General features: G+C 35.0%; 2 protein-coding genes, 1 non-coding gene and 3 pseudogenes across 6 annotated transcripts; 1 reads left to right on the plus strand and 5 right to left on the minus strand.

Annotated features, from left to right (window-relative positions):
* Positions 1-894: 894 nt before the first annotated feature.
* Positions 895-4457, minus strand: LOC143629002 (putative serine/threonine-protein kinase WNK4; annotated as a pseudogene). The gene is made up of 8 exons (XR_013152858.1): positions 4380-4457; positions 3680-3717; positions 3366-3593; positions 2894-3114; positions 2149-2310; positions 1791-2066; positions 1220-1401; positions 895-1141 (listed from the first exon to the last, which is right to left on the minus strand). The product of XR_013152858.1 is annotated as a putative serine/threonine-protein kinase WNK4 (transcript).
* A 722-nt stretch (positions 4458-5179) lies between these two features.
* On the minus strand, positions 5180-5252 carry TRNAF-GAA (transfer RNA phenylalanine (anticodon GAA)). The gene has a single exon. It is a non-coding gene; the product is annotated as a tRNA-Phe (tRNA).
* A 989-nt stretch (positions 5253-6241) lies between these two features.
* LOC143628945 (pyridoxine/pyridoxamine 5'-phosphate oxidase 2-like) lies at positions 6242-7831 on the plus strand. 2 transcript variants are annotated; one of them, XM_077098375.1, is made up of 7 exons: positions 6242-6379; positions 6464-6513; positions 6568-6625; positions 6703-6735; positions 7213-7308; positions 7395-7565; positions 7654-7831. In XM_077098375.1, exons 1-7 carry the CDS (start codon positions 6287-6289, stop codon positions 7750-7752), a joined length of 600 nt encoding a protein of 199 aa, XP_076954490.1. In that variant the 5' UTR covers positions 6242-6286; the 3' UTR covers positions 7753-7831. The 2 variants fall into 2 exon arrangements, with proteins under 2 accessions (XP_076954490.1, XP_076954491.1); XM_077098376.1 differs by lacking the exon at positions 6703-6735.
* A 48-nt stretch (positions 7832-7879) lies between these two features.
* LOC143628947 (laccase-6-like) lies at positions 7880-10778 on the minus strand. The gene is made up of 5 exons (XM_077098377.1): positions 10502-10778; positions 10167-10411; positions 9708-9836; positions 8550-9494; positions 7880-8086 (listed from the first exon to the last, which is right to left on the minus strand). Exons 1-5 carry the CDS (start codon positions 10768-10770, stop codon positions 7956-7958), a joined length of 1719 nt encoding a protein of 572 aa, XP_076954492.1. The 5' UTR covers positions 10771-10778; the 3' UTR covers positions 7880-7955.
* A 2723-nt stretch (positions 10779-13501) lies between these two features.
* Positions 13502-18861, minus strand: LOC143628948 (ent-kaurene synthase 2, chloroplastic-like; annotated as a pseudogene). The gene is made up of 14 exons (XR_013152848.1): positions 18783-18861; positions 18674-18711; positions 18294-18585; positions 17500-17680; positions 17210-17418; positions 17011-17131; positions 16831-16928; positions 16557-16723; positions 16380-16492; positions 16193-16291; positions 15891-16107; positions 15654-15795; positions 15304-15549; positions 13502-13795 (listed from the first exon to the last, which is right to left on the minus strand). The product of XR_013152848.1 is annotated as an ent-kaurene synthase 2, chloroplastic-like (transcript).
* A 6326-nt stretch (positions 18862-25187) lies between these two features.
* LOC143629003 (protein HYPER-SENSITIVITY-RELATED 4 pseudogene) lies at positions 25188-26622 on the minus strand (annotated as a pseudogene).
* Positions 26623-27118: the final 496 nt, after the last annotated feature.

A 27118-nucleotide genomic window follows, 5' to 3' on the forward strand; every position in this document is an offset into this window, starting at 1 on the left:
TTTGATAGAGACAATTGCCTCTTAAGGAGGGTGCACCAAGTTCAACCTAAGGAAATGTATAATTTATATATATCGGTATAATATAATAGTAAAGTAGAGAAAACATTTTATGTATGATGTGGAAGAAAGAGAAACTGGCATGGAGGAGGTGGAAAAGAAAGACGTGCTGGGAATTCCACACTAGGGATGAGGATGTGAGAGAGAGAGAGAGAGATGGTAGCAGACTTAAAGCCGGACAGACCACTCGTAAGAATCATCATCATCATCATCATCATCATCATCATCATCATCGTACTCAGTATATCCCACCAATAGCAATGCTATGGTAGGGTCTGATGAGGGTAAGATGTAGACAGCCTTACCTCTATCCCATAGGGATAGAGAGGCTGCTTTCGGTGAGACCCCCGGCTCGATGGTAGTTTTGCATCAAGCCTTGGACATAAGGCACATAGCACTCAATCATCGGGACACCGGCTGATCGGTGCATGTGCCATTGTCTTTCGGCTATCAACGCCACCACATGATGCCTGATTAACCTTCCGCCACTTTTAACGTTATTTTCACGAGATTAGTAAAATAAGCCTTGGACATAAGACCACTCGTAAGAATGATAGGGATAAAGATGGTCTAAAAGTTGGATTATGGCCTAAGAGCTCAACTGACTCAAAACTACCATATTGACAGTTTATATTTTGAAAATTTCATCATAATACTCTATAAACCAAATAGATTTGTGATTTAGATTATTTATATTTATTAAATCTGCCAATTTATATAAATAAAAAAAAGGTGATGAACACATAATGTCACACAAACACACTCCATACAACTTGTGATTATATGAGAAATGAAATTTTCATTCAAACATTCTTCTTGCCTTGTGTATTATTATATTTATAATGTTATACATCTCTTTAGAGTTGCTTCAACTCCCATCTTCCTCTTCTTCACCATTCTCCACTCTTTCACACTTTTGCTTATACCCTCTCTCTATTGCTTCTAATTCTACCCTCACTTTTACCTCTTCATCACTTTCACATAAAGAAAGAAATGTACCTTGTCTTGTAAACCCCTTCACTTTTGAAAACTTATTTACATCCCCAAAACTTTGTTCAATCATGCTTGTCACACGTGTCAACTCCTGTTTTAAGTGAAAGATTCTAGTTATATAACGGAAAAAAAGCTTTTTAAAAGATACATAGGAAGCGCGCGTGCTTACTGGTATGTTTTTATTTAACGGTTGTCGGCTAGGTAAAATCCTTGCGACCGAGTTCTTGATCAAGTCAGTGATAAAAGGCACGTCGTTGTTGGCTAACTCGAGTTGTTCAACCATCTCACGTGCGACTGATAATGCAGTGTCGGTTTCTAGATAAAACATGAATTGTATATTCTTCACGTGACCTACAACCAAATACATAGTTTACAGTACGGATCAAAATGGGTCACAAGTCACAACAAACATTAAAATATCATTTTTGACCGATAAATTAACAAAATAGCCTTGACTTTTTTAAAATTACCAACCAATCAGAGCATATGGTGACACCATGGGAGATTTTAACGAGGGTGTAACCCGTCAGCGATTGGTAACACATGTCCTCATGTGATTGATGGAAATGATTGGAAAATAAAGGTCAAACGGAAAATTTCATAATTCAAAAAGTTTTTATTTTGTTAATATTCAAGCTAAAATAGGATATGTTTTTTTACTTTTTTCTGGTTTTCTAAATGTGAAAGCAAATATCTCGGGGTCGAATATGATTACAAAAACTATATTAGTAGCGGTTTACCAATCGGGTCAGCAATTCGCATGGCCAAAGAAACCGAGCTATTGTTGTTTTTGACGCCTTTTAGCCTAAACTCGTTTCCTTTATGCATCCTACAATGTTCTACAACCGGATGGTTTGCCATTGCTAGTAGACCCCGGGTCGGGTTCTTGGGCTTGAGAAACGGATCTTCCAAAAGCTCCCTAGCGGACAATCTTTGGTTTGCTGGAACCAAACCTTTCTCTATGAACTCTTTGATTTCAGGATCACTCACTTTGTCAAGAGAAGCGGTTTAATACCCTGTTGACAGTTGATTAAGTAGTTAAGTACCTCAATATATAATGTTGGTTACATTAATGGACTTTGAAAAAGATAAGTTAACCTTACAGATGTACTTTCTTGTATATTTGAGCTGCATTCTTGCACTCGCTATACGGGTACTCAAAAGTCACCATCTCCAACATGCACATGCCGAAAGAATATATGTCGGCTAGCTCGTTGTAGTTCTCGTCGTAGAGCTCTGGCGCCATGAATTCCGGGGTTCCTACGTGTTAATTACAAAAGGAATAATGATTGTTGAAAGAAAGTGAAATGAAGAAATAAAGGTGTTAGTAATGATGGATACAATGTTTTTGGGGATGTGAGTAGGTTTTCCGCCAGTGCGTCGTGGGCGGTGTTCCTGACGCTTTGAAGTTTTTTAGGTGGGGAAAGCGCCTCACAACGCACGGTCAAAGAATGTAATAGTTGGTATCCCAAAAATTTTATGTTCATTAAAAATATCAATTAATCATTAATTAAAAAAAATCAGAACTAAAAGATTCATATCCAAATCATTATTTTGAACCATTATTTTATGTGGACCCAAAATTTCAAAATTTAGGATTATGCACAAAATCATAATTTTATCATTAATTAAAAAGAAATTAGGCCTAAAGTTTCTTTCATATTCTTAATGTTGGGACTTGGGATGTTATCTTTTCGGCCCAAGCTCAAATAACAAAAACTCGAACCGAGATAGATGAAATACTAATAAACAAACTTAAAAGCAAATAAAATAAAATAAAAATAACAGGTAATGCACTTTCAAGTATCCAAACACATCTAAATTTCTTGTTCTTAAATCTTACCAATGAAAGTCATAGCAGTGGACTGCTGCATCACAGTTGCTAATCTGAGGTCGCCGATTTTGATTTCACCTTGGTTTCCATTAACGAACAAGTTGTCGCATTTAATGTCATGGTGAATCACGGGAGGGTTTTGACTGTGAAGGTAGTCTAGACCATTAAGAATCTGTCTTGCCCAGTTCTTGATGGCTTTCATGTCTACACTTTTATGCTTCTTACTATATCTGCTTGGCACAAATCCATGTTAACATTAATACATGATGTGAAAAAGAGTAAACTGTCATTTTCGTTCTTGTGGTTTGGTCAGTTTTGCATTTTCTTCCTTTTTTTCTCTTCTTGCTATCCTGTTGGTTTCATTTTCTTGTGGAGTCGGTCCAGCTCACTAACACTGTTAGTTATGTCCAAGTGACAAAACTGACAAAACCATAAGGACGAAAACGGCAGTTAACAAAAAATAATATATAATCGAACTCACTGTTGTAGGTTTCCTGATGTGAAGAGCTCGGTAATCATGTTTAACGTCTTCTTTTTTACGTCAATCCAGTAATGACACAATTTGATGATGTTTTTGTGATTTAGTGATTTAAGAATATGAACTTCTGAATACAACCTTTTGTAATCTTCTGGAGATTGCAAGACATTGTCAATCCTTACTTTGTTCCAGGCGACTTCGATCCCGTCAAGTTGGTCAAAGGCCTTGTAACTAGATGAACATATTGAATATGAAATCATGATTTGAAGTTGAGATTGAAATAGTGTATGAATATTATTAAAGTTATGAATGCTCACACTTTCTTGAATGCGCCTTTACCCAGAACTTCAGGATACTGTAAACGTATCAAGAAAGACAATCAGCTTTTATCGGGTGCATGAAACCGAAAAAATTAAACCGGAAAAACCGAAGAGAAACAAAAAATTGGTTTAATCGTACTCAAAAATCAAATAACATTGTAGTTAATGTTAGAATATTTATATTATATGCAAATTTAAATAGTAAAAAAAAGTAAATAAAATATAATGATTTTTTAAGTAGAAAATAATAATGAAAATAAGATTATATAGTTTAGCTACTCGAAAATACATTTTTAAGAGACAAGAATAATTTGTATATACAACACCAACATATTTTTACATTGCTTGACAAACATTTTTATATGTATATAAAAAGGTGTCAAGTTTAAATACTATATTCTAAAAAAAGAAATACTATTGCAAAAACTATATTCCAAATTTGTCCAACCACCACCAAATCGATTTAGTTCAAAACAATGCCGGTTCAACTTCAACCCATTACCCATGCCAACCGAATCGGTCTAGTATCTGATTCTCTAGCTGATAGACTTTAGGCTGTTTCGGTATGGTTTTAACAACGTTGGAAAAGATGGTCCACTTTTAGTAATGTTGGATAAAACACAACTATCACATATTTTCTTAAACGTGTTGAAATTGAATTCAAACACCAATCTACAAAAAATAAGGGCATGCATACCCTTAAAAATCGGCCACTTGGGTCTATTTCAACATAATCAACCTCCGTGGTTGCATCGGCTCTATCTCCAAATTCCATTTGTCAAGAAAGAATGGAGTTTGAATAATCAAACAGAAAGACAAAGCGAGCGAGTAGGGAAGTAGAGAAAGATGAAGTAATTTCGAAAGATAATAACAAGACCTAATTGTGATCACCAGAATCCAATATGATTTTTAATCTTAGAGAAGGCGGTCTCCAAAGCAATTACACACGAATCGGACGCCGATCGTGTGAGAAATCTAGAGCGGCATCTGAATCTAGTATCAAGGTTTCTTGATGATGAGAAAGAGAAGAAATGGTTGAAAATATAGGCTCTATTATATGTCATCATTCACGGGAGCATTCTGAAACATTTAAAGAATCAAACTTATGCTAGCATCACCCGTTTCCTTGCACAATCACTGTCTCCTTATTTGATTTTCTCTTTTATTGATTAAAGAGAATCAAAACCCAAATGCTTTTCAGTCTTGAAAACACGAATTCGGGCTTCGATTATCGATGAGAAAAAGGAGATTGTGAATGGAGCAAGGAAATGAGGGTGAAACTTGTGCAAAAATGTAGCCCCAATATGAAACATTAGAGGTAAGATTGAGATTTATAGGCAAGAATATGGGAAGCAAACATGACATGGATGTTGGAAATTCTGAGTTTGTGGAAAAAAAGGATTTAACTAACACCTGTTCGGTTCAAGGTTGTTATCATTAGAATCTCAAAAAACAAGTTGTGTTTGGAAAAAATTAAGAAAAAAAAATAAAAAATTATGCCGTGAACGTGGATCGAACACGTGACCTTCAGATCTTCAGTCTGACGCTCTCCCAACTGAGCTATCCCCGCATTTTGGTTTTATTGTATTATGAAACTAGATAAAATGAGATAAGGCATCATTTGAGAGAGAAATACGTAGAGCAAAGTAGCAAACAATGTGGAAATTTATAAAAAGTCAAAGCGTCTCCAACTTAAAAGATGTGGTGATAATAAAGCTTGAAATCTAAAAATTGGTTCGGTTTTAGTCTCGTATCAAATCAAAACCACAGTTTCAGAATTTCAATTTTCGAAAAATGTCATGTTTAGGCATTTTGGTTGTCGGTTTTCTTCACGCCCAAAGCCTGATTTTCCTTAAAAGAAAAACTAGGTTTGGGTCTTAAATTCTTGACCTAATATTTTCGCTAATGTTTAAATTTAATGACAAACATTCGACAAGTTCAGCTCGGTATAGTTCGGTACGATTTTGAAGTTAAGCTCGGTATAGTTCGGTACGATTTTGAAGTTCGGTTCGGTTTTGAAGTGAGGCATGACACAAACCAAACTGTGTTTTTTCAATTTGCATAGAAAACATAACCGAACCATCATTTATTTCGGTTCAATGTTATGGTTGTTTTTCATTTTGATATGGTTAATCAATAACTCAATATATAATTAGGAAAACCAAAAGGTCTAAAAGGGGTGTGCAACGTTCGGTTATTAGCCTAAACTGAAACCAAACTAATCGTCTAATCTATTTTTTTAACCAATCGGTTTCCGGTTAATCAAGATGGTTTGTTCAATTGTCAGTTAATTTCATTTCGATTTGGATAAAATTTTGCTTATAAATAAATACAAGTATAAAAATCATGAATGAATAAACATAATATACATGAAATAAAGGTATAAAAGCTAGAAATATATGAAAATATGAATGGTTTAGTTCATTTAATTTTGGTTTAGCGATGGTACAAGTGTGAGCCGATCTTCGGTTCATTCAAACCGTTGGTCATCGAAGAAGTTTCGGTTAGACCCTTCAACTATTGTAAAATGCCACAACTTCCCCTTAACATTAAAGAACCAAGTTAAACCCAATACCCATCCACCTCCGATGACAGTGATCAGAAATGGGTTCAACAACAGCAGCTCCATGGAAACAACTTCTTCTTAACGCTTTTCAATCTAATTCCCACCTCAGACACTCTTCTTATTTCCAGCTCGTACGGTTCGCACCTTTATTTCATTTTCAATTTACACACACACACACACACACACTAAATTATGGGCTTTATTTATATATACAGGCCACAGTTGGACCCAATGGCATGCCCGCTAACCGTACCGTTGTGTTTCGGTACGTTATACACACAATTAACCGCTGTATTGTGTCTGATGTTTTATTTTGCAGGGGATTTCAAGATGCAACTAATAAAATTCAGATTAATACTGATTCCAGAACTCACAAGGTTGCTTCTTTTCTTTTCTTTTGTTTAATAATATTAATAATGATATTTGAAAGTGATTTTGGAAAATGTTACTGCAGATTCAAGATCTTAACCATTGCCCATTTGCTGAAGTATGTATACTTTATAAATTTCTTTCTTTTTTGGTGTGATCTAGGGGTGTGCGTGTTTCCGTTTTGGGCTCAAACCGAAATGTCGGTTTTTGAGTTTTTGAAACCATTCGGTTTTGGTTTTCTCATTTTGCCATTTGGGCCGAAAAAAAGAAGTTGTCGAAAAATAATGAGTTCGGGCTTAATTTCTTTGTTATTTAATAATAAAATTATTATTATTATTATTATATATGGGCTAAAATATTGGGTTGAATTATATATTAAGATATTATAAATTACTTAAAATTTTAGAATAGAAAATAAAAACTATAAGTTCAGTTTTAGTTGCACGCAAAGCTGAAACCGAACCGACAGGACAGTTCGGTTTTTACAAAAACATTAAACCAAATCGTCGGTTTTTGTTTCAGTTCGGTTATTTCTGTTTGGTTTTTTTCGGTTTCAAGCATGCGCCTAGACTGTAATCAATTAGTTATGATTCAGATTTGTTGGTATTTCACGGATTCGTGGGAACAATTTCGGATAAACGGTCCAGTTGATGTCATTGATGGATCAAACCCTGATTCCATGAAACTGCAGGTTAGCCCTAATTTGCATACTTATTTTTCTGGAATTTATTCTAAATAAATACAATATTTTCTATAATATTACTACTTTGTATGCAGCAAAGAGAGAAGGCTTGGTTTGCTAGTTCACCAAAGTCCCGGCTCCAGTACCTTGGACCGAACCCGGGACTTCCTTCTTTAGGTGACCAGCCAGACCAGGGTCCAAGCTCATTGGACCCTGCAGCTGGTCCCGTTCCAGCCTTTTGCTTGCTGGTTCTTGATCCTCATCAGGTCTAACCGTCTTAGTAGTTTCTTTTGTTTATCAATTATATACTTGTATCCACTTATTTATGATTGTAGTATTTTTCATTATTCACAGGTTGATTACTTGAATTTGAAGAGTAACGAGAGGATAAGCTTCTCGAGGAAGATTGTTAATGAAGACGTTTCTTGGAATTCCGAAAAAGTCAACCCTTGACCGTTTCACGGTTAGCTAATCCGTTATCTACTATATAAAAGCATCGATTAAGTTGTCTCGTCAACAATTAATTTATTTCACTGAAACACATGTTTTCAGTTTCTGCACACACTGGTTCTAAGAAAATGACATCACACATTCACACTTAAATCTTAAATCTGAATGCACACTTGTTAAAAGAATCTTCTACTTAAGTGTCATAATTAACAACGCGGCATGTCTGGTGGCGGGTGAGGAAGTGTTTCCATCGGCCCGTGCCCGTTCTTCACTATAAACACAACCGCCAATCCCCAATCAAAATGCTGCTCCAGATGACAATGCATAAACCAAACCCCTAAAACATTTCAAATTCAACATTAATATAAACTTATATAAGTATTAATGGTTTAGTTATATGTTTAAGAGTAAAGTGCCAAAATCGTCCCTGAGGTTTGGACGATTATGCAACTTTAGCCCAAAAAATTATTTTTATGCAACTAGACCATCGAGGCTTCTAATTTCTTACCAATTGCGTCCAAATCGATAACCCCGCTAATTTTTACACGTTGACTGAAGGGTAAAATGGTCATTTTAAATAATAAAGAAGGTAAAAATACAAATATACCCATGAGTTAATGATGAAAACTAACGGAGTTAGCACTTTGGACGTATTTGGCAACAAATGGGAAACGTCAGTGGTCCAGTTGCAAAAAAGGAAACTTTTTGGATGAAAGTCGTATAATTGACCAGACTTCTGAGACGATTTTAGCACTTTACTCTATGTTTAATGTTTATGAAGTATGAGATACTTAATATACCTGGATTATCAGCAACGAATCTGATTGCAGCCCACCCACCAACGGGCACACCGATTGTGTTCATGTAAGGTGGGTCCACCAAGTTAAACCTTGCGGTTTGCGGGTTGTAATTCCCACTACCATACCCGACCACATAGAAGCTATACCCGTGAAGATGAACCGGGTGGTTTTCGGTTGCCACGGTCCCGGTATCCTGCAATATGAGCTGAACCCGACTCCCATATTCGAGAACTTTGACCCTCGTTCCGTATGTGGACCCCGTGTTATTAGGAGGTGAATTAGGTGCGCCGTTAACAAAATCATAGAACTTAAGTGGCAGCCCTGGGAAATCCTCGGTGAAATGACCGTTAGCATGGTTATAATAAGCTTGTAGGATCGCGGTACTTGGTTTGACGAAACTATTATTATTCATGGAAGCCGCCATCACACCGCCATTAACAGCCTGGCAATTCTGTTTAGGTGTCTTTTTAGCGCACTTATTAATGTTAAGACCGATAGTAAAGAAAAGATTTGTGTCTATTTCTTTCGGGACATTACCAACTTTAAGGCTTCTTAACCCGTCCATAACGGTTTTAACCGCTAGATTATCATTAAACATAGGTAATAAAGAAGCTGGTAAAGCCACACTATTTTGTATAGCACCTACATATTGAAAATATGCAATTGATGTTATGTTTTGAAATGGAGCACCTTGGGCCGACATGTACGGGCCCATAGCCATGGAGTATCGTCTTTTCTTTTGATCGGCCTTGACCAGGACGTTAAGGGTTTGACCGGGCCCGAGCATGACTCGGTCAGTGGTGAACGGTTTTGTGTACTCCCCATCGGCTTCGACGATTGTTAATTTGTGATTAGCTATTGAAAAGAAGCTTTCCATGTTTAAAAGTGCGCCTATTAGCCTTAACATGTAGGTTTTTCCGGGCAGAACATTAATCGTGTACACATCTGAAAAAGATAATAAGTAATCAAAGGGTATTTTGGTCATTTCACACCCATTTAACGGAAAAATATAACCACATCTAAGGTGTTAACTGCTTGAGAAACCACTGGATGTTCTTTAGAAGAACAATGTATCAAATTCATACTATGGGTAGACCACAGGGACTAACCGTGTAATAATTTCCTTTTTTAACAATCAGAAAGAAAATAAATATTTACCGTTTGCGGAACAGTTATATTTGGGGCCTGGATGACCGTTGATGGTATACGCGTCTGCTATCGGGGCACCTGTACCGCTAGCCATAACAGTTTTTTCAAGATGTACAAGATCTTGCTGCCAATACTCTCCTACAAGCATAAAATAAAAACTAATAGGTATATTGGTTTTTATTAATCTCAACCATCGTCTTTTGGTCACTACCGGTCCCAACTAACGAATTTGTTGCAGACGGCCTAAACTAACGGCGTTATGATTCTGTTAGTCGCGGAACATTAGGAACAAATACGTTAAAGGTTGGGACCGTCAGTAGCCAATTCATTAGTTGGGACCGTCAGTGATCAAAAGGCAGTAGTTGAGATTAATAAAAACCAATATACCAAACTAATAATACTTTCATACTATTTTTAATGCATCCTATATGGCTATATATATTTGCATGATATGCAAAATCAACTGACCCAACATTACAATATGCTCTTCATAAGGGTGTTTAAAAGGGTAGGGTACTCCTGTTTTAGGGTAGATGATAAGTGCACCATAAATAGTAGCTCTAAGCCATGAAAAATGAGCATGCCACAAAAGTGTCCCCTTTTGTCCCGATAAAGTGAACTCGTACGTGAAACTTTGACCGGGTTGAACCGGGCACTGAGTTATGTAAGAAGGCCCGTCTGACCAGCAAGACAATATCTGTCTAACACCGTGCCTAATAATTTTATAACGCACATTTCCTTAGAAAAAAAAAATGAAGTGAAATAAAAACACAAAAAAAAAAAATGGTTTTGTACATTTATACCAGTGAATTGTGACGTTGTAGGGTGACTCGTTGGTGAGTTTAACAATGACTCGGTCATCTTCTTGGGCGTAAACAACTGGTCCCGGGTATTTCTGGTTAATGGTTACAATGTTGGTGGTGTTACAAAGCTTATTGACTTGAAGCATTTGGACCTTAAAGTCATAGAACCTTGTTGAACCACCCCTTGACCATTGTGCCATGACATGAAGCATGTTATGAGCACAAAGATATAGTAAACTTATTAGAACATATTTGAATGCGTTGATCATTTTACTTGCACTTTTTTGGTCTTTTGGGTGTTTGATTTGTAAAGAGGAAGTGAGAACATAATAGCATGGATGGAATGGTTTTTATATGCAGAAATTATCCTTTTTTGTTTTATAACAAATTATGTTTTTAGAAGAAAAAGGATTTGTGAAAATGTGCCATGTTTGGCAGCTTTCATGATTTTTTATTTATTTATTTATTTTAACTTAGGACTTTATAATAATAAGTTTTTGGAAGCTGTTTGACCATACAGTTGCCACAAACGTGCTTCAAAACAATGCGTGTGATACAATTCTATTTAGAGAACGACATATAAACAATTTTTACATATTGCTTTAACTTTTAACTTAATACATAATAAAGAAGGTTATTTATACACAAGAAGGTTATGTAACTAATAGTGTATAATCACATATCTTTCTCTCTTGCATTCTATGTATCTATTTGACCATCATTGCATACATGTGTTTAATTTATGGTGTTAATCGTGTTAGTTTTGATGGGTTGAATAGGTGAATCTAAACATGACTCGCATATTTATTTGTGCTGTGATGCGCCCGTTTAATGTTCATATGTTAACGACTCCAACTCAAATGCACATCCGTGTCTTTTAAAGTGTTTTTGTTTCCTTGTGTCTTCATTCCGGTTAACTAAGCGGGGTTCTATATATTTAGCATGAATTAGATGTATCAAATGAAGAGTTGATTTAAGAGTTTTAAACGGGAAAAAAAATATCAAATATCCAACTTTAAATTTTCACACTTTTTATACAACTATTCATGAATCTAAATCTATATGCTACATGATAAAATGGTTCTTTTTTTTAGAGTAGGGTTCCAGACCGGCAGACCGTCTCATCCTCTCCAGGTCCTACCGGTATGTTTGTTTATTATTCGGGAAATCCAAATAAGAACTTTTTTAAAAACCTTTAATTGAGTTCACAAGTGAACCCATTTATTCTACGGACCATGTTTGGTTTAACCCATTTATTAAACAAACCATGTTTGGGTTAACCTATTTACTAAATGGATCATGTTTGTGTTGACATGTTTAATAAACATGCTATATTAGCCGACACAAAACATGTTTATTTTCCGGTCGTGTCAAGGATTGCAGTCTTTAGTGTTTGTATAGTCCTCTTGGTTATCTGCTGGAAACTAGATGTATATTCAACTTGCCCGTGTAATATATTGCAACTATAATGTATTTATATAATATAATGTACATAGAGTGTGACCAATCAAAATGCTTGTTCTTTTACTTTGTAATGAGAGGGGAGTAAAAGGTGAGTCTGGTTTGCTTTATTGAACATTCTCCTTCTATGAAATGATCACAAGTAGCTTATGCATGCCAATGTGGGTCTCTTTTTCAATCATGTGGTTTTACCACACCTGGTTTTCCAAACTACATGAAGATCTTGACTAGACATTTCATTTCATGTTTGAAGTTTAAGGTTGTGTTTGTTACTTGGTTTACACACAACTAAATTGATTTGATATCTGTAGTTTTGATTTTGTACAATTTTATTATAACCATGAGAATCTGTCATCGAAAAACTTATATATGATATGAAACTAAAACAGAATCATGCTTGCGGCCCGCACCCTTCGTGTCTTCACATTTTATTGTTCTTTTTTTCTTTGTTTTTTTACACACAAAAAATGAAAACACTAATAATGGTTCAAAGATACTCTTGCCGTCATAATTGTTGAAATCTTAAATGTAAAAAAAGTGTTTTTTAAAGAAAACATGGGCTACTCTTGAAACGTGATGTCTAATGTATTAGCGTCTTAGCGGTGTTCCTGTAAACTGATGACACATTCAAATATTTAACGTGTCATTGGTTTGAAAGGAAACTGCTAATAAAAGGAAAGGGGTTCTTTTAGATGTGAACATGAAACTTTACACTGTCAAAATAAAAATCCGTTAGGCAATGTGTAGCGGGATGATATTGGGGCCAATATCGCCCCCCCCCCCCCCCCCCCCCCCCCCCCCGTGGAGATTTTGGGCAATATTGGAGGGAGGCGACGCATCTTTCTCTGTTTTTTAATAGTATGCGTGTGTAATATATATATAGACACCCACACATATAAGAAAGTTAATATAAAAGTTAAATTGTTGTACTAACAATGAGAATCAAGTAGTGTAATTATATTTACAAGTAGTGTAATTATCGTAGTGCAATTACACTATGTTGTATATATAACTACACTACTTGATTTTCACTTTAGCACGTTAATTTAATTTATATTTGTTCTAAACCTATATATATGTATATATATGATGTGATGGGGCAATATTTAACTACAAGCCACTACACTCTAAAATGAAAATCGTCCCCTTACTGACGTGACGTCACGTGTCAAGAATTCGCCCCCTGGTGTAGCCTCTGCACTACACATAGCCTTATAATGCTTTATAGAAGAAACACTTAAGTATTTTCTTAAGTGAAAACGCAAATGCTCTTAGTATATGTAAAAACAATCTATATCGATTGTAGGACCATAAGCCACTGTAAGCCTCTGGTTCCGCTACTTTATGGTTCGACTTATCTAATTATTTGTATCTAAGTAATAAACGTAAATGCTATTTCTCACTAGCTGCAGGGCAATGCTTTGCATTTTCTCTAATTCTTGTTTAAAATCCGATCAAAACTTCAAAAACCGAAAACAAAACCTCAACAATTTCTACACCATTATACAAAGATGAATTATACTCGTTCTTCGCTTCCATTCACGCTACCGGGCTATAAATAACATCCTTCACAATACCAAGAATCGCGTCTCCAGTAAACCCATCATCATTCGCATAAAAAAGATTTAACACGTTGCACATGTTCCAAAATGCGTCTTTACACGCTCTAGGAACATCGCTCCCCTTTACTTCCGTAACCAATTTCATCATCTCTCTCCGCTTATTCTTTACTATCTTCATCATCTCCTTCACAACCTCTTCTTCCACATTCCCACTTTCTCCATCACTCAAATGCAATGCCACAACATTTAATTTCCCTTCCTTAAATTCTCTCTACATTAACAATCAACAAAAAGCCATTATAGTTTATTACCATTTAGTACATTTTATTAATTCTTTTAGATAAAGTTTTTATAAACATGGGAAAAGTTAACATACAAATTAAATTAACGTGTTAACTGTGAGAATCAAGTAGTGCAGTTATATATACAAGTAGTGTAATTACACTATGCTGTAGTTAGGGGTGACAAATGTGACCCATGAGTTGAATGAGTTGTAATAAAATGTATATAATGGGTCAAACTAAAAAAAGAAAATGATTTAAATGGGTCAAAACGGGTTGACATTTTTTTTGGAACGAGAAAAGCGGAGGAAACATTTTAGTTTTTTTTACTTTTTTATTTATATTTCGAGATATGATTTTAAATTTTTTTTTTAATATTTTAATAAAGGGTTTTTGAAATGGGTCAAAATGAGTATACTTTAGAAACCCTCACTAAAATATTCAAAAAAAATAATTAAAAAATCATATCTCGAAATATAATTCAAGGGTTAGGTTCAAATAAGAAGTTTGATTTTCCTAAGAAGGCTAGGAAGGAGGGTATTTTAGTCAACACTTAAATATCAAAACCCACTTACTTTAATCTCAATCCACTTACATTCATTTCAAAAACCCACTTACATAAAATCCACTTACATCTTCACTTATATCCTACAACCACCACCACCCCACCGCCCACCGCCACCACCTCGCCGGAAAAGTCCGAAAAAACAAAATGAAAAACACTATGAAAAACACAATGAAAAAAAAAACACAATAAAAAACACAATTGTATGACACAATGTAAAAAATACACTGGAAAAAACACAATGAAAAAAAAAACAAAATGAAAAATACTATTGTACAACACAATTTTGTAAAACCCAATTTGGTAAAACACAATTTGTAAAAAACCCATTAATTTTTTTTAAATTTTATATTACAATATGGTACTCATATGAAAGATAAAAAGACACTCGTTATTATGGTGAATTTGTTTTTCAATAAAAACGTCGTAAAAAAAAGTCGTTTTAAAATGATGAGGGAATTTGCCATGTGCCTTGCATGTGGAGAGAGAAAGTCAATAAATGTGTTATTTCTTTTATGCCCTCCCCCTTCTTTCACACTTGATTTCCCTCCTAAACTAATCTCAACCCTCCATGCTCAAAATCAATGAACAAGATTGCTTCTTATCCTTCCTGTAAAAACTATACTTCCTATTATAACCTAACCCAAAACTAAAAAAGTAAAAAAACTAAAATGTTTCCTCCGTTTTTCTTGTTCCATAAAAAAAGAAAAACAAAAACCCTTAAGAAATGTCAACCCGTTTCAATCCTTTTTTTTAGTTTATTCTGACCCATTATATACATTTTATTACAACCCATTCAACCCATTGGGTCACATTTGCCACCCCTAGCTGTAATTACACTACACTATAGTTACACTATGTTGTATATATAATTACAGTACAGTTAGCACGTTAAGTTAATTTGTATTTGATCCAAACCCTATAAACATATACCTTGAAGCTATGGATATCATTCAAAAGCCGACCCTGAGTACTCATTAGCTTAAATAGATAACGATACTCAGGGCTTTCGACAATCGCCTCCGACAATTTGGGCCCAACAAAGTAAAGAGCCGGCAGTACAATCGGGCCGAGCGCAAATGACACGTAAGCGTTTTCCATGTATTCGTTTATTGTTGGCACATAAGCATCTTTTGTCCATATAGCTTCTCTTAGCATGCTATTCATGAGATCTAACCACTATACAAACAAACAAATAAATTTATGTAAATACATAAATATATGAATGTATGAACACCGTATTTTTCTTTTTATAAAGTCGAAAAGATTGAATAATGTCTTACGGTTTGAATAACATGACTTGTTACGTCACGTCCTTGCCATTTAAAAGCTGTGTCTCCAATCCAACATGTTGCATTTTTTAATGCCGAAAATACAATTTTAACTTGCTCTGAACAGCAATCAGTGTCAACATCTACATTCCATCTGCATTATATAAAAGTGTGAAACAAAACATTTTAGAATTTTTTTTTAATTATTAAGAAAATCAGTTATAAATAAATAAGGATCAAGATTTTTACTTTTCAACACATTGAATCAAGTTGACCAGTTCTTTGATGGTACCACCGACGTCAAAAAAAGTCATCAACTACTGTAGTAAGGATTCCATTTTTGGCCCATGAAATACGCGCGTCGGTTAATTCTGGTAATGAAAGTGTTGCAGCGACCGAGAAATAACAGTAGGCTGTTTTTTGCCTGGCAAACTTGAGCTGGTCCAGTTTATTATCCACCACCCACCTGGCGCCACATCATACGCCATGTCATCATTTCTTCATTAATCAAAGCACAAATATATTAAAAAAAAATAACTTAAGATGCATACCTTTCAAGGCCTTTTAATTCTTCACGGTAAATAGATTGACAGATGTTAAAATCTTCAACTGCAAACCTTAGGTAATCCTTGTTGCTAATATTTGATGAGCTGGTATTAATTAGAGTAATATGCTCAGTATTATGCACTGCTTAATATGTTTTACAATAAATATTTAAACATGAAATGAAAAACTAACCGATATGTAGTTTTCAAAATTCTTGTATAGTCTACATTGTAAAGATCAATATTTCGTCTAGTGTTTATGCGTTCCAAACCGGTATTGAAGGGGAACTTAAGAGCATTGTCCACCTGATTAAGTTAATCATTCAGACATGAACATAAACTTAATTACTAGTCAAAGTCAAATTAGAACATCTTTTGAATCAGTGGATACTCTCCTTTCGAGGAAATTAGCCGACTTCAAGATTTGTTCTCCGAATGATAATTCCTCTTCGTATAAAACCTCTGACGCGTTAAACACTTCAAGGGCTGCATATTTGTCCTTGAAAGCTCCTTCGTTAGTAATATCAGCCAATGTATCTACGCCACGTATCAAGTTATAAAACCAAAAGGATAAGAAAATAATGGTAATAAATAACTTATTATATGTTTTCTTATTTAAGATATAATGAACAAATGAAACATACCTGAGGAGACTTCATATCCATTGACCCTTAATAACCGGAAGGCTAAAGCACACGTTACAACATCCATGAATATTTGTTCATCCTTCTCCACCCAACATCTAAATTTTACCGAATGATTTGCGTTAATGTTTTCGTATATTTTGATTAAATAGTGATGAAAGTTAATAACTAGTTAATTACCTGTATGTTTCATCTAAAACATTTTTAACTTCTACACTGAAATGGCGTGCGATTCCTAATCTTTTAAGCGTGTCGACCATGGAAAGCCAGATAAATAAATCAAAAGGGTAAACCGTTGGGACTGAGATTAACCACTTAAATATGTTAGCAAAATGTAGGATTTTGAATATTGATAAATAACTAAATAATAAACTTATACCTGCATTACCAAACCTGTCCAAAAGTGAAGTTAAATAATTAAGACAACCAGCATTTTGATTATTAATAAAAGCAGCTGCGGTTGCTGACGGTGAGTTGAAAACCGAACCATTTTTCATCTGATATTTCTTTACCATATGCCAATCATATAAGCTGCCGAGTCCTTCTGAACAATATGCCATGTATGCTTCCAACTCGTTTGAATGACATCTATATGATAATGATAACACATAACAAATAAACGTTACTTTCTTTGCAATATATTTGACTCGCATAATATTAAAAAGCTACCTTTTTAGCTCCAGTTCCCTCTCGTGTTGCATCAAACTGAAATCTGTTTGGTTTGAAAGAAGGTTTATGTTCAAGTTTTTTGCATATTCAAGCATACCAGGAAATATGATATCAAAACCAAGAGGAGACTGTTGACTTTTGTCATTGACCGAAGCAAAATTTGACTGAATAAAACCTAGACCTGCAACAAGAGTTGACCCATAACGTTCCGCAGGAAGTTAGTTTATGATTATTTATTTAAAAAATGGACAGGCATGAACAAGTTTTTTTGTTCATTTAGTTAAGTGGATGAACATGCACACATGCCTCGCTCATTCATTTATGTTCGTGAGAGTTCATTTATATACACTCATTTATGTTCATTTTACGTTCATTAGTTTACATTTTTTAAGGTCATTAGTTTACGTTCATTTATATATTCACTTAAATTTTTTTGGGTCAATTACAATTTAGTCTAGTTTTATTATTTTTTAGGTCCCACAGATTGATGTTCACGTTTACTTTTAATTGGCATTTCCACAGTTACGTTTGTTCATCTATGTTCAATTATGCACGCTCGCTTACGTTTGTGAACTGTTCGTTTATACTATTAAAAAAAGAACATAAACGAACACGAACACATTCATTTTCTTAACGAACGAACACGAACAAGAAAACCTCGATCGTTTAACTGTTCGTGTTCGATTGCTTGTTCCGTTAAGGTTATACAAACACGGACATATCCCGTTCGTGTTTGTTTACAAGCCTAATAACACTTAAACGACAGTGCGCAAGAAAGCAGCAGAAAGACATACCTTTATTAATTTGGTCTTCCCCGACATTCCATCGTTTTAACGCAACAATGCATGCTAATGTTGAAGATAGAGAAGCTTTAAGTAACGGGTGATTATGATTGTGATTAACAAGACCCCATGAACCGTCATCAAGCTGATTATTAATTAACCAGGTGACACACTCGGGGAAACAAGGGGATTTCGGTGCGTTTGGAGACGGGACCATGGCTACCCAGGCCGTGTCATATGCAGAAACCGAAAGTTCTACATTGTTAAACAGTTTTTGGATTCGTTCTTTGGTTGTATCAACGGTCTGCATAAGTTTGTAAATACATTCAGTTTATTATATTAAATATACCAATGAATATACATAAGTGAAGAATGAAGACAATAAGTTATACCAAATTAGTGAGATTAGTTTGTCCAGCATGAGAAGATCCTGCTCAAAACACAAAATTTGAATTAATCGACGAAATAAAGTGAAACTTGTTAAAATGATCAGATTTGTACCGGTGTGAATTGCTGAAAGGGCCCGAGATTGATACTGTCTGGTTGATAAAGGGACAGTAATGCTATGTGCAATATTCATTGATATATGTTTTTATTTTCTGGAAAAAAAAACATGATGAATAGATGTATTTAGAGGCTAAGTATGGATTAGTAAAAGTAACTGCAAGAAGACTTTTGACAGAGCTAAATGTAAGTATTGGATGAGTTTCTTAAATCAGCTTTTAGTAATAACTGCGCCTGTAATGAACTGAACGCGCAGTGAACTGTTCCTGAACCGTTCGATGGGAAGTTTGTTTATGTTCGTTCATTTAATAAACGAACGAATATGAACAGAGAACTTGAATTCATTTAATTAAACGAACGAACATGAATGCATGCTTTGTTCGGTCATTTATGTTCGTGAGCGTTTGTTTAGTTATGTCCGTTTGTGTTCATTTATGTCCGTTAGTTTTGGTAACGTGTGTTCAAATATGTTCATGAAGTGTTTGTTTAGATAACGAACAAACATAAACGAACACGCTCATTTTTTAAACAAACGAACATAAATGAGCATGTTCAGTTTTAAACGAACGAGCATAAACGAACACGTTCAGTTTTTAAACGAACGAACATAAACGAGCACGTTCAGTTTTTAAACGAACGAACATAAACGGACACGCATAATTTTTAAACGAACGAATATGAACATATATTTGTCCGAATAAGTTTTTGCGTTAGTGTTCGTGTTTATTTAAAGTTAAATAAATGAATACAAGCATGCCCTAGTTCATGTTCGTTCGGTTCGTTTACAGGCCTAGTAATATATTGAAATGTAACGGGCAGGTTTGGGCAGAATTTTTTTGATTTTCGGGTTATTCCGGGTATGTGTAAACTCAAGAACGGGTCAAACCGGACACAATCATAAAGTCTTGACAAGGAAGAGCGGTCAGAATGGGCCAAAAATCAAATAAACTAAACCCGAATCTCAGGAAAAAAAAAAACAAAAAACAAAAACCGAAAAAACTGAAACCGAACAGAAACGAAACTAATTAGAATCGATAAACTTCGATACAATCATTAAATCAATAAAAAAATCAATCCGGTCAAAATGAACAATGCATCAGCTAATTTTATGAAAAATCCGAAAAAAATAATAATAATAATTTGTGTTGCATGTGAAATCAAATAGGTAGAGTTGCATGTGAAAACTAAATAGAGCCAAATCAAATACAAAATGGTCTTAAATTACACAAGAAACAAAAGAACAGGACTAGAGATGATGTTACCTGAAGAATAACACAACATAAGCAAGAAGATGCTTTTGGACAAGACTACAAATAATTGGGTTTACTACTTATATATCCCACTTGTTGAGTTTTGCCACGTGTCAATATCTCTATATTTAATGTCTATCCAAATTCCAAAGATGGAATATTATTAATTTATTAATTAAGAATTAATGTGCCGTAGTGGTTTCTGTCAAAGGAAAATTTAATACTACAGTGTTTTTAGTGGAGGTTCAATAAGTGGCTGCATATGAATTCTTTTTTTTTTTTAATATTCTCGATATTACTTTACTTATTTATAGATTTGAGATTATGGTTTAACACAAAATATAAGTTGGCCTGGTGGTCTTCTAGTGATATTATGATGCGTAGGTTTTGAGTTCAAATCTCTCCACGGTCTCTCTATTATGTGATTCTTACTTACTTTTATGATGCGTAAATCTATGTAATTATATATTCCATACCATATATAATGATAGATGAAAAAATTAATAGGAAAAAAAATTCCATTCTATTATTCCATTCTAAATCAAGCAACGAAGAACAAGGTGATGTGGTGGTAAAGTAGTGCTCAATTTCTATTGTTAGTTAAGCTCTAGCTATATATTATAGCAAGCGTAACTGTTGCAGACTGCAGTTGGACAATGAGAGATGTCAAACTTTAGCTTAATTTTTGTTGTTTGTCTTTAGTTAATTATTTATTTTCTTATGGCTTTAGTTTAATTCATTTTTGTTTGTCTTTGCTTAATTATTCTTTTTCTTTGGTTTTCGTTAAACTTTTATCACAAACCGAACACGTGTCAAGATATTTTTTGGTATACTAGGATTTTATTTTTTGAGTTTTCTTTTTCGTTTTTCTTTGAAATATAAATACTGTATGCTTTTATTTTTTTAATTGTGGTATATGTCACATCTTTATTTTTTTGGTGGTTTCTCTCTCTCGATTGTTATACGGAGTTTCATATTGTATCGATACTGTAATTTATTGAATAGATATCGTTCGAATTCCTGCCGCAACGCGCGGTGGTAACTTACTAATTCCTTTTAATTACACGAGTTGTAAAGAAATATTTTTGTGCATAATTCAATATGTAACAAGACAGTACATTCTTTGACTGTGTTAGTTATTTGTATCCGGTGGTGATACTATGTTCTAAATCATTTTTAGTCATGTATCATTATTTAACTTCTTTTCAGTGGTATTTAGTTAACAAAATACAATACGTATGCCAGATAAGTCACGTTAATGTGATACCCCAACAAACGGGCCAAGACTCAGCATGCCAGTCCAACATAAGTGGGCCTAATAACAATAAGTTCAAGTATTGGTTAGCCCATTAGGGTTTGAGCCCAAGTACATTCTTATAAATAGGTGGTCTCACCTTCAGGTGCACAAATCGGGTTTTTCAAATACCCAAGTTCGGGTATGGAACCAGGTTCGGGTATGACCGGATATTGAAAAATCGGGTATTGGCTCAAATCTAGATAGGATGTGAAGAATCTGGTCCAACTTCAACGACGCGTCCAAACAAGCCTCAAATCCAGATAAGGAGGTCAACAACGTATCCGAACAAGCAACCAATCAAGATAACAAGGTCACCAGGAACCAACCGCATTTAACGGTATCATCATCCAACTGTGAAAATCAACAACCCATGGTATTCCCCTTATCGACGCTACATAGACGACGAATGAGCTATATAATGAGGGTCATTCACGCCCTTATCGTCTTTCAGATGCCACATAAAATTTTGTGTGGGTAAAAAACCTTTCACTATGGATGGGCTAACTAACATTGTGACTAGGATTGCAAGAAGAAATGCCTATTTAAGTGATTTAACATCATGAAAATCTTGATAGATTTTGGTTGGTATTGTCGTTGCTCAATGTTCCCATCAAAATCAAACCAAAAAATCTTAAAAAGAAACCATAACACTTAAACCTTTGAGCTAATATAACAATTCATGGAAGATTATAATGTTTAAAGTCATAAATTCACAATTTCATTATTAAAAAGAAAACATAGAAACAGAATATTGAATTCAATCCCATAAACCAATAATTAATAAATCAGGGTCATACATGATGCATACACAAATGACAACCTAGGATAACCCAAAACTCCAATACCAAAATCAAAACCTTAAACCAAACCTAATTTGGACATAATAACAACAATCCAAATTTGTCATATATACATCAAAAGAACAGCATGTTAGTAACCAAATTAATGCATGGAAATTGAAATGTATTTAGAGAGGGTTGTGGGATTGATCAATGAACATTACGGGTTTGGTGAGCATGAGGGGTCGATTTTTGGCTTCTTCGTCGTCGTCAAGATCGTCGTGTGAGGTGGTAAGATTAATGCATGAACAACGTTCGAGGGATGCAAAGAAAGCAGATGCGACTCGGCTGCCTAACGAATTCGCCATTCGATCAATCCTATCGCAAGATTTCACACCACAGCTATTGTGTGACATCACGGCTTGCTCCGATGCCATCATTGATTTGATTTGATCCCTGGAATTGTTTATATTTATTTGTTTGGAAATTGGAAGAGAGGATTCCTTACATGAACATCACATTTGTTTTTCTGTTTGGATTCAACAATTCTTCATTTAGTTTTAATTAACTTAAGTTATAATTGTTTATTATTATTATTTTTAGTAAAATGATTGATATTTTTTTTACAAAAGGTAAAGAGAAAAAAAAATTCTAAACGTCTACTAGAAAAATTAAAGTTTTTATTCAGTTTGATTTTTTTTTCTTTTGCGTATTAGATTGTAACCAAATATTGTATGCATTTTTTTTTATATAAATTAATGTACAACTAATGTTTAACTATGTGTCGTGAATGAAGCCTTTATGGGGCATTTTGCGTCATGTGTTGGCTTTTTGTCGTAAAGATGTGTAGTAGATGGATCATCTCTATTCTATTGCTCAGTTATTATAATTTAAATTAAATATAAGTAAAATGTATGTGTGATTGGTTAGAGTTTGTGAGAATACATTTGATTGGTTGATGGATTTGAAAGGGGGGGGGGGGGGGGATATGTACGAAGAGCCTCAACCAAAAAAGTGATACAAATGGGATTGGAACTTGGGGCTTCACTAAAAAAACCTAAGCCCTCCTAGTACCTAGAGGTGCACAAAAAACCCGAACCCGGAACTGGACCCGAAAAAATACCCGAAACTGGTTTTTGTTATACCCGGGTTTTTAATATCTGAACCCGCACCCGATTCTACCTGTAGGGTACGGATAGGGTTTGCATTTAAGTACAAAAACCCGTACCCGGAACCGGGCTCGATTTATACCCGGTAATACCCAAAAACCGGAACCAGTTCCATACCCGGAATCGGGTTTTTCCAACACCCGAAACCGGGTTTTCAAATACCCGATCTGTACCCGAAATTACCGGAAAAATACCTGAAAAATATCTGAAAATACCCTAAAATTTGTAACCCCTTAAAAAAATCTAATCTATTCCTGAAAATAGCCGGAAAAAACCCAAAAATAGGGTTTTTCAATACCTGGAAATGGGATATTCAAATACCCAGTTTTAGAATACCCGGTTCTATATCCGACCCGAACCTGAACCCGTTGCATAGGTTATGGTTTTTAGAGACAATACCCGGACCCCGAACCCGTTATTTGAAAAACCCGATTTGTGCACCTCTGCTTGTACCACTAGATATAAATTAATTACATAATACTCATATTTTATAGATTTTTTTCTTTTGAACTGCACATATTAGTTAATACTGCAGCTTAAATTTATATGATAAGACTGAAAAATATATTATGTAAAAACTCTTTACTGAACAAACCTTAACACATTATCAAACGTTGGCAGAACATTTATCGAACATATTAAGGTGTTAACAATGACCAACGTTGGTGAAAAGGTAATGGTTTAGGTTCCGATTGAATTTTTGTTTTCTAACTTTGAACTTTAAATCTGTGACAATAGTTTAGAAAATCAATGCTTCGTGTGTGATTGTTTCAGTTTTGCTAGGTTTTGTTATTGCCTATTGAAATCGATCATCTAATTATATTTTCAAATCACAAATTTGAGTATCATTTTTAATTTGAATTTAACAATATAATTGGTACCACTTTTATTTTTTTGACCTGAATTGAGATTCTCTAGCTTGTAAATTGTAGTACTTGATACATGCTTGCTACGGTGTTCACGTTTCAGTTTGGCTCAGTTTTGGGGCTAAAATCGAACCATAAACCAAAACTTTGGTTCTAAATTTTTAAAAACCGTTTGGTTTCAGTTTGGTTATTTGGTTTCCGGTATCGGTTCGTTTGGGCCGAAAATAAAATTTTGGCCCAAAATAATGACTTTGGACCTAAATCAATTTGTTAATTAACAACCTAATGATTATTATACACTTGGGCTAAAATATTTGAGTTACATGTTTATGAAGTTCTTATAAATTATTTTAAAGAAAAAAGTAAAAAATAAAAATCTGTAAATTCAGTTCGGTTCGGTTTATCGGTTATTTGGTTATTATTACATGTAAAACCAAAACCGAACTGTAAGTTCGGATATTCAAAAAACATAAAACCAAACTGTCGCTTTTGCTTCAGTCTAGTTTTTTCGGGTTCTGATCGGATTTTTTGTTTACGCACACCCCTATAATGCTACAGCTAGCTGCTTTTTTTTTTTTACCATATCATCTTTTAAACTTGAAATTATATATGTATCTCTTTGGTTTCTAGCATCAATCAGTTATTGTTCATCCATGCTTGCTAGTTGCTACTCATAACTTAACACCTGCGAACCATGTTTAATCTTTTAATTCCACTAACTGTTGTGTTCGTGGTCGTTATCCATCTTATCTTGGTGTGTTCTTCAGGTTAGAGCGTATAGGAAGTTGACCCAAGAACCGACCCAAATCAGATCAGGTTATTCTGGTTGAATAGGTCAGGTAAATTCGGGTCGGGCTTAACAAGATTAATAATGATTAAAAAACATAAACCAATTAAACGCGCCTGATTCAAACAACAAACCCAAAACTTGATGAAACTAACATAATCTGATTATAGTCATATACATAAGCAAGATTATATTCAATCATAACATAGTATATCATATAGCATACTTCCAAATATATACCTCATAAACATAAGTTATTTAACAATTTTTAGTGATATAGTTGTTGTTTCATGCTGCAAACACACATAAATAGTTACATTAAAATGCTTAAAATTATAACAAATCAAAGTTTTAAAGATTTAATAACTACCCAAACAACAGAATTTATTATCATACACTTTTTTTCCTCTGTTTTTCTTTACCTCCTCCGTGAGTTTTTTCGTTTTTCTTTGTGTTTAATTGTTTTTGCTTCTCCATCGTCTCGTCCAGAAACTGGACGAGGCCACCAAGTGCAAGGTCGGGATCGGTCTCCCTTATCAACTGCTCCCCTATCTGAGCCGGGGTGATATCCAACTCGTCCAACAAATAATCAATCCGTCCAAACAAATCATGTTCGGTGACACCAAAGTAAGTGGATGCCATCATACGAAAGCCACAAGGCGTGCAGTACGACATTTCAATGTGCATGTCCATACACCCTGGCCGCAGGACTGCAGGGTCGAGTTTCTCCTTGTGATTTGTGGTGAACACAATGATCCTCTCGACACTACTACTTGACCATAGCCCGTCAATAGCGTTCAAGAATCCCGAAAGCGTTATCTGACAAAAAAACAAAAAAACAAAAAGTTGCCGTTTGTAACCAACCAACCAACCAACGAACTTTATGATAACGGTTAAAAGGGATAACTCATTACTATATATGTACCGTCTCGTCTTGATCATCTGAATATCTGTCCAAATCTCGATCATGCAACTCCACAGAACAGTCAATGTCCTCAACAACTAATATAGACTGGTTGCCGGTTTTCCCTAATAAACCCTGCAACATCGAGTTTGAGTCAACGGCAGTCAACTCCAAATCATAGATGTCAAATTTCAAGTAGTTGGCCATTGCAGCTATCAAACTAGACTTCCCGGTCCCTGGGGGACCGTACAACAGGTAGCCTCGCTTCCACGCCTTTCCAACTCTCCTGTAATACTCCCGCCTCTCCACAAACCAGTCCAGGTCCCTGATCACCCTCTCTTTTACATCTGCATCCATGCCAGCGTGGCAAATGTTGACGGATGATCCAGATTCGTTGGTGTCCACGACGAGTACTCCATGCTGTATAGCTTTAGTATTCTCTCCTCTTTTCTCATGCTCTTGGCCGCTTCGAGTATAAAGGGTAAATACTCATTCACCGCAAGATTATTATGCTTGTGGTGAAATGTGAGCTCGAACGACCTCTTGTTGGGTCCTTTAGATTCAACATTATAACGTTTGAGAACCGAACACCATGTGAAGTTCACTCCTTTGAAGGTATCCGTATAACTCTCGTTTATCCCCATCTTAACTTCGATGTTCTTGTCATTCTGCTTCTTTGTGACACTCACATTTTGAACGCCGAGCGACACCCGGTCTGCCAGGTACTCCTCAGTGGCAGTGAACAACTCGTTCTTGTAAAGGCTGTCGTTCTCGTGGATTATCATTATCATAGTTTGCTTTTTTGGTAAGTCGGTGAGGAAAGTTTTTGCGCGGTTTAAGACGTAAGTTTTTAGCTCTCATGGGCAGTACAGACGAATCGCCATGGCTGCCGCAACCGCCAATCCGATGGCGGATTGCACATGTTTGTTCTTGTTCTTGTGCTCATCGGTTCTGGGCAGGGTGGGACCCATGGCATCACTATGTGGGACAACCGCGCCCCATGAAAATTTTCTTTTATTTTTATGATATAAAATGTCGATTCCCAAACGACCACTTTCATTTTTAACTCTGAACTTATGAATTTTTGACACCGACCGACATGAGGTACGAAGGTGCAACATTGTAGTGTAGGAAGCATCAACATTTTAGACACTAAGACAGGAATATAGATGTGGGTTTAATTTTGAATTTTGAACAAAGAAGTGTAGACAAAGTGATGAATTGTTAGATGTTGTTTTGGATTGGATGAATTCTTTTTATTTTAATGGATTAAATGGTCAA

This window comes from Bidens hawaiensis, unplaced genomic scaffold (assembly GCF_021521415.1).
Source record: "Bidens hawaiensis isolate Kalapana, Puna unplaced genomic scaffold, B.hawaiensis_p1.1 tig00005142_1, whole genome shotgun sequence".
Lineage (NCBI taxonomy): Eukaryota > Viridiplantae > Streptophyta > Magnoliopsida > Asterales > Asteraceae > Bidens > Bidens hawaiensis.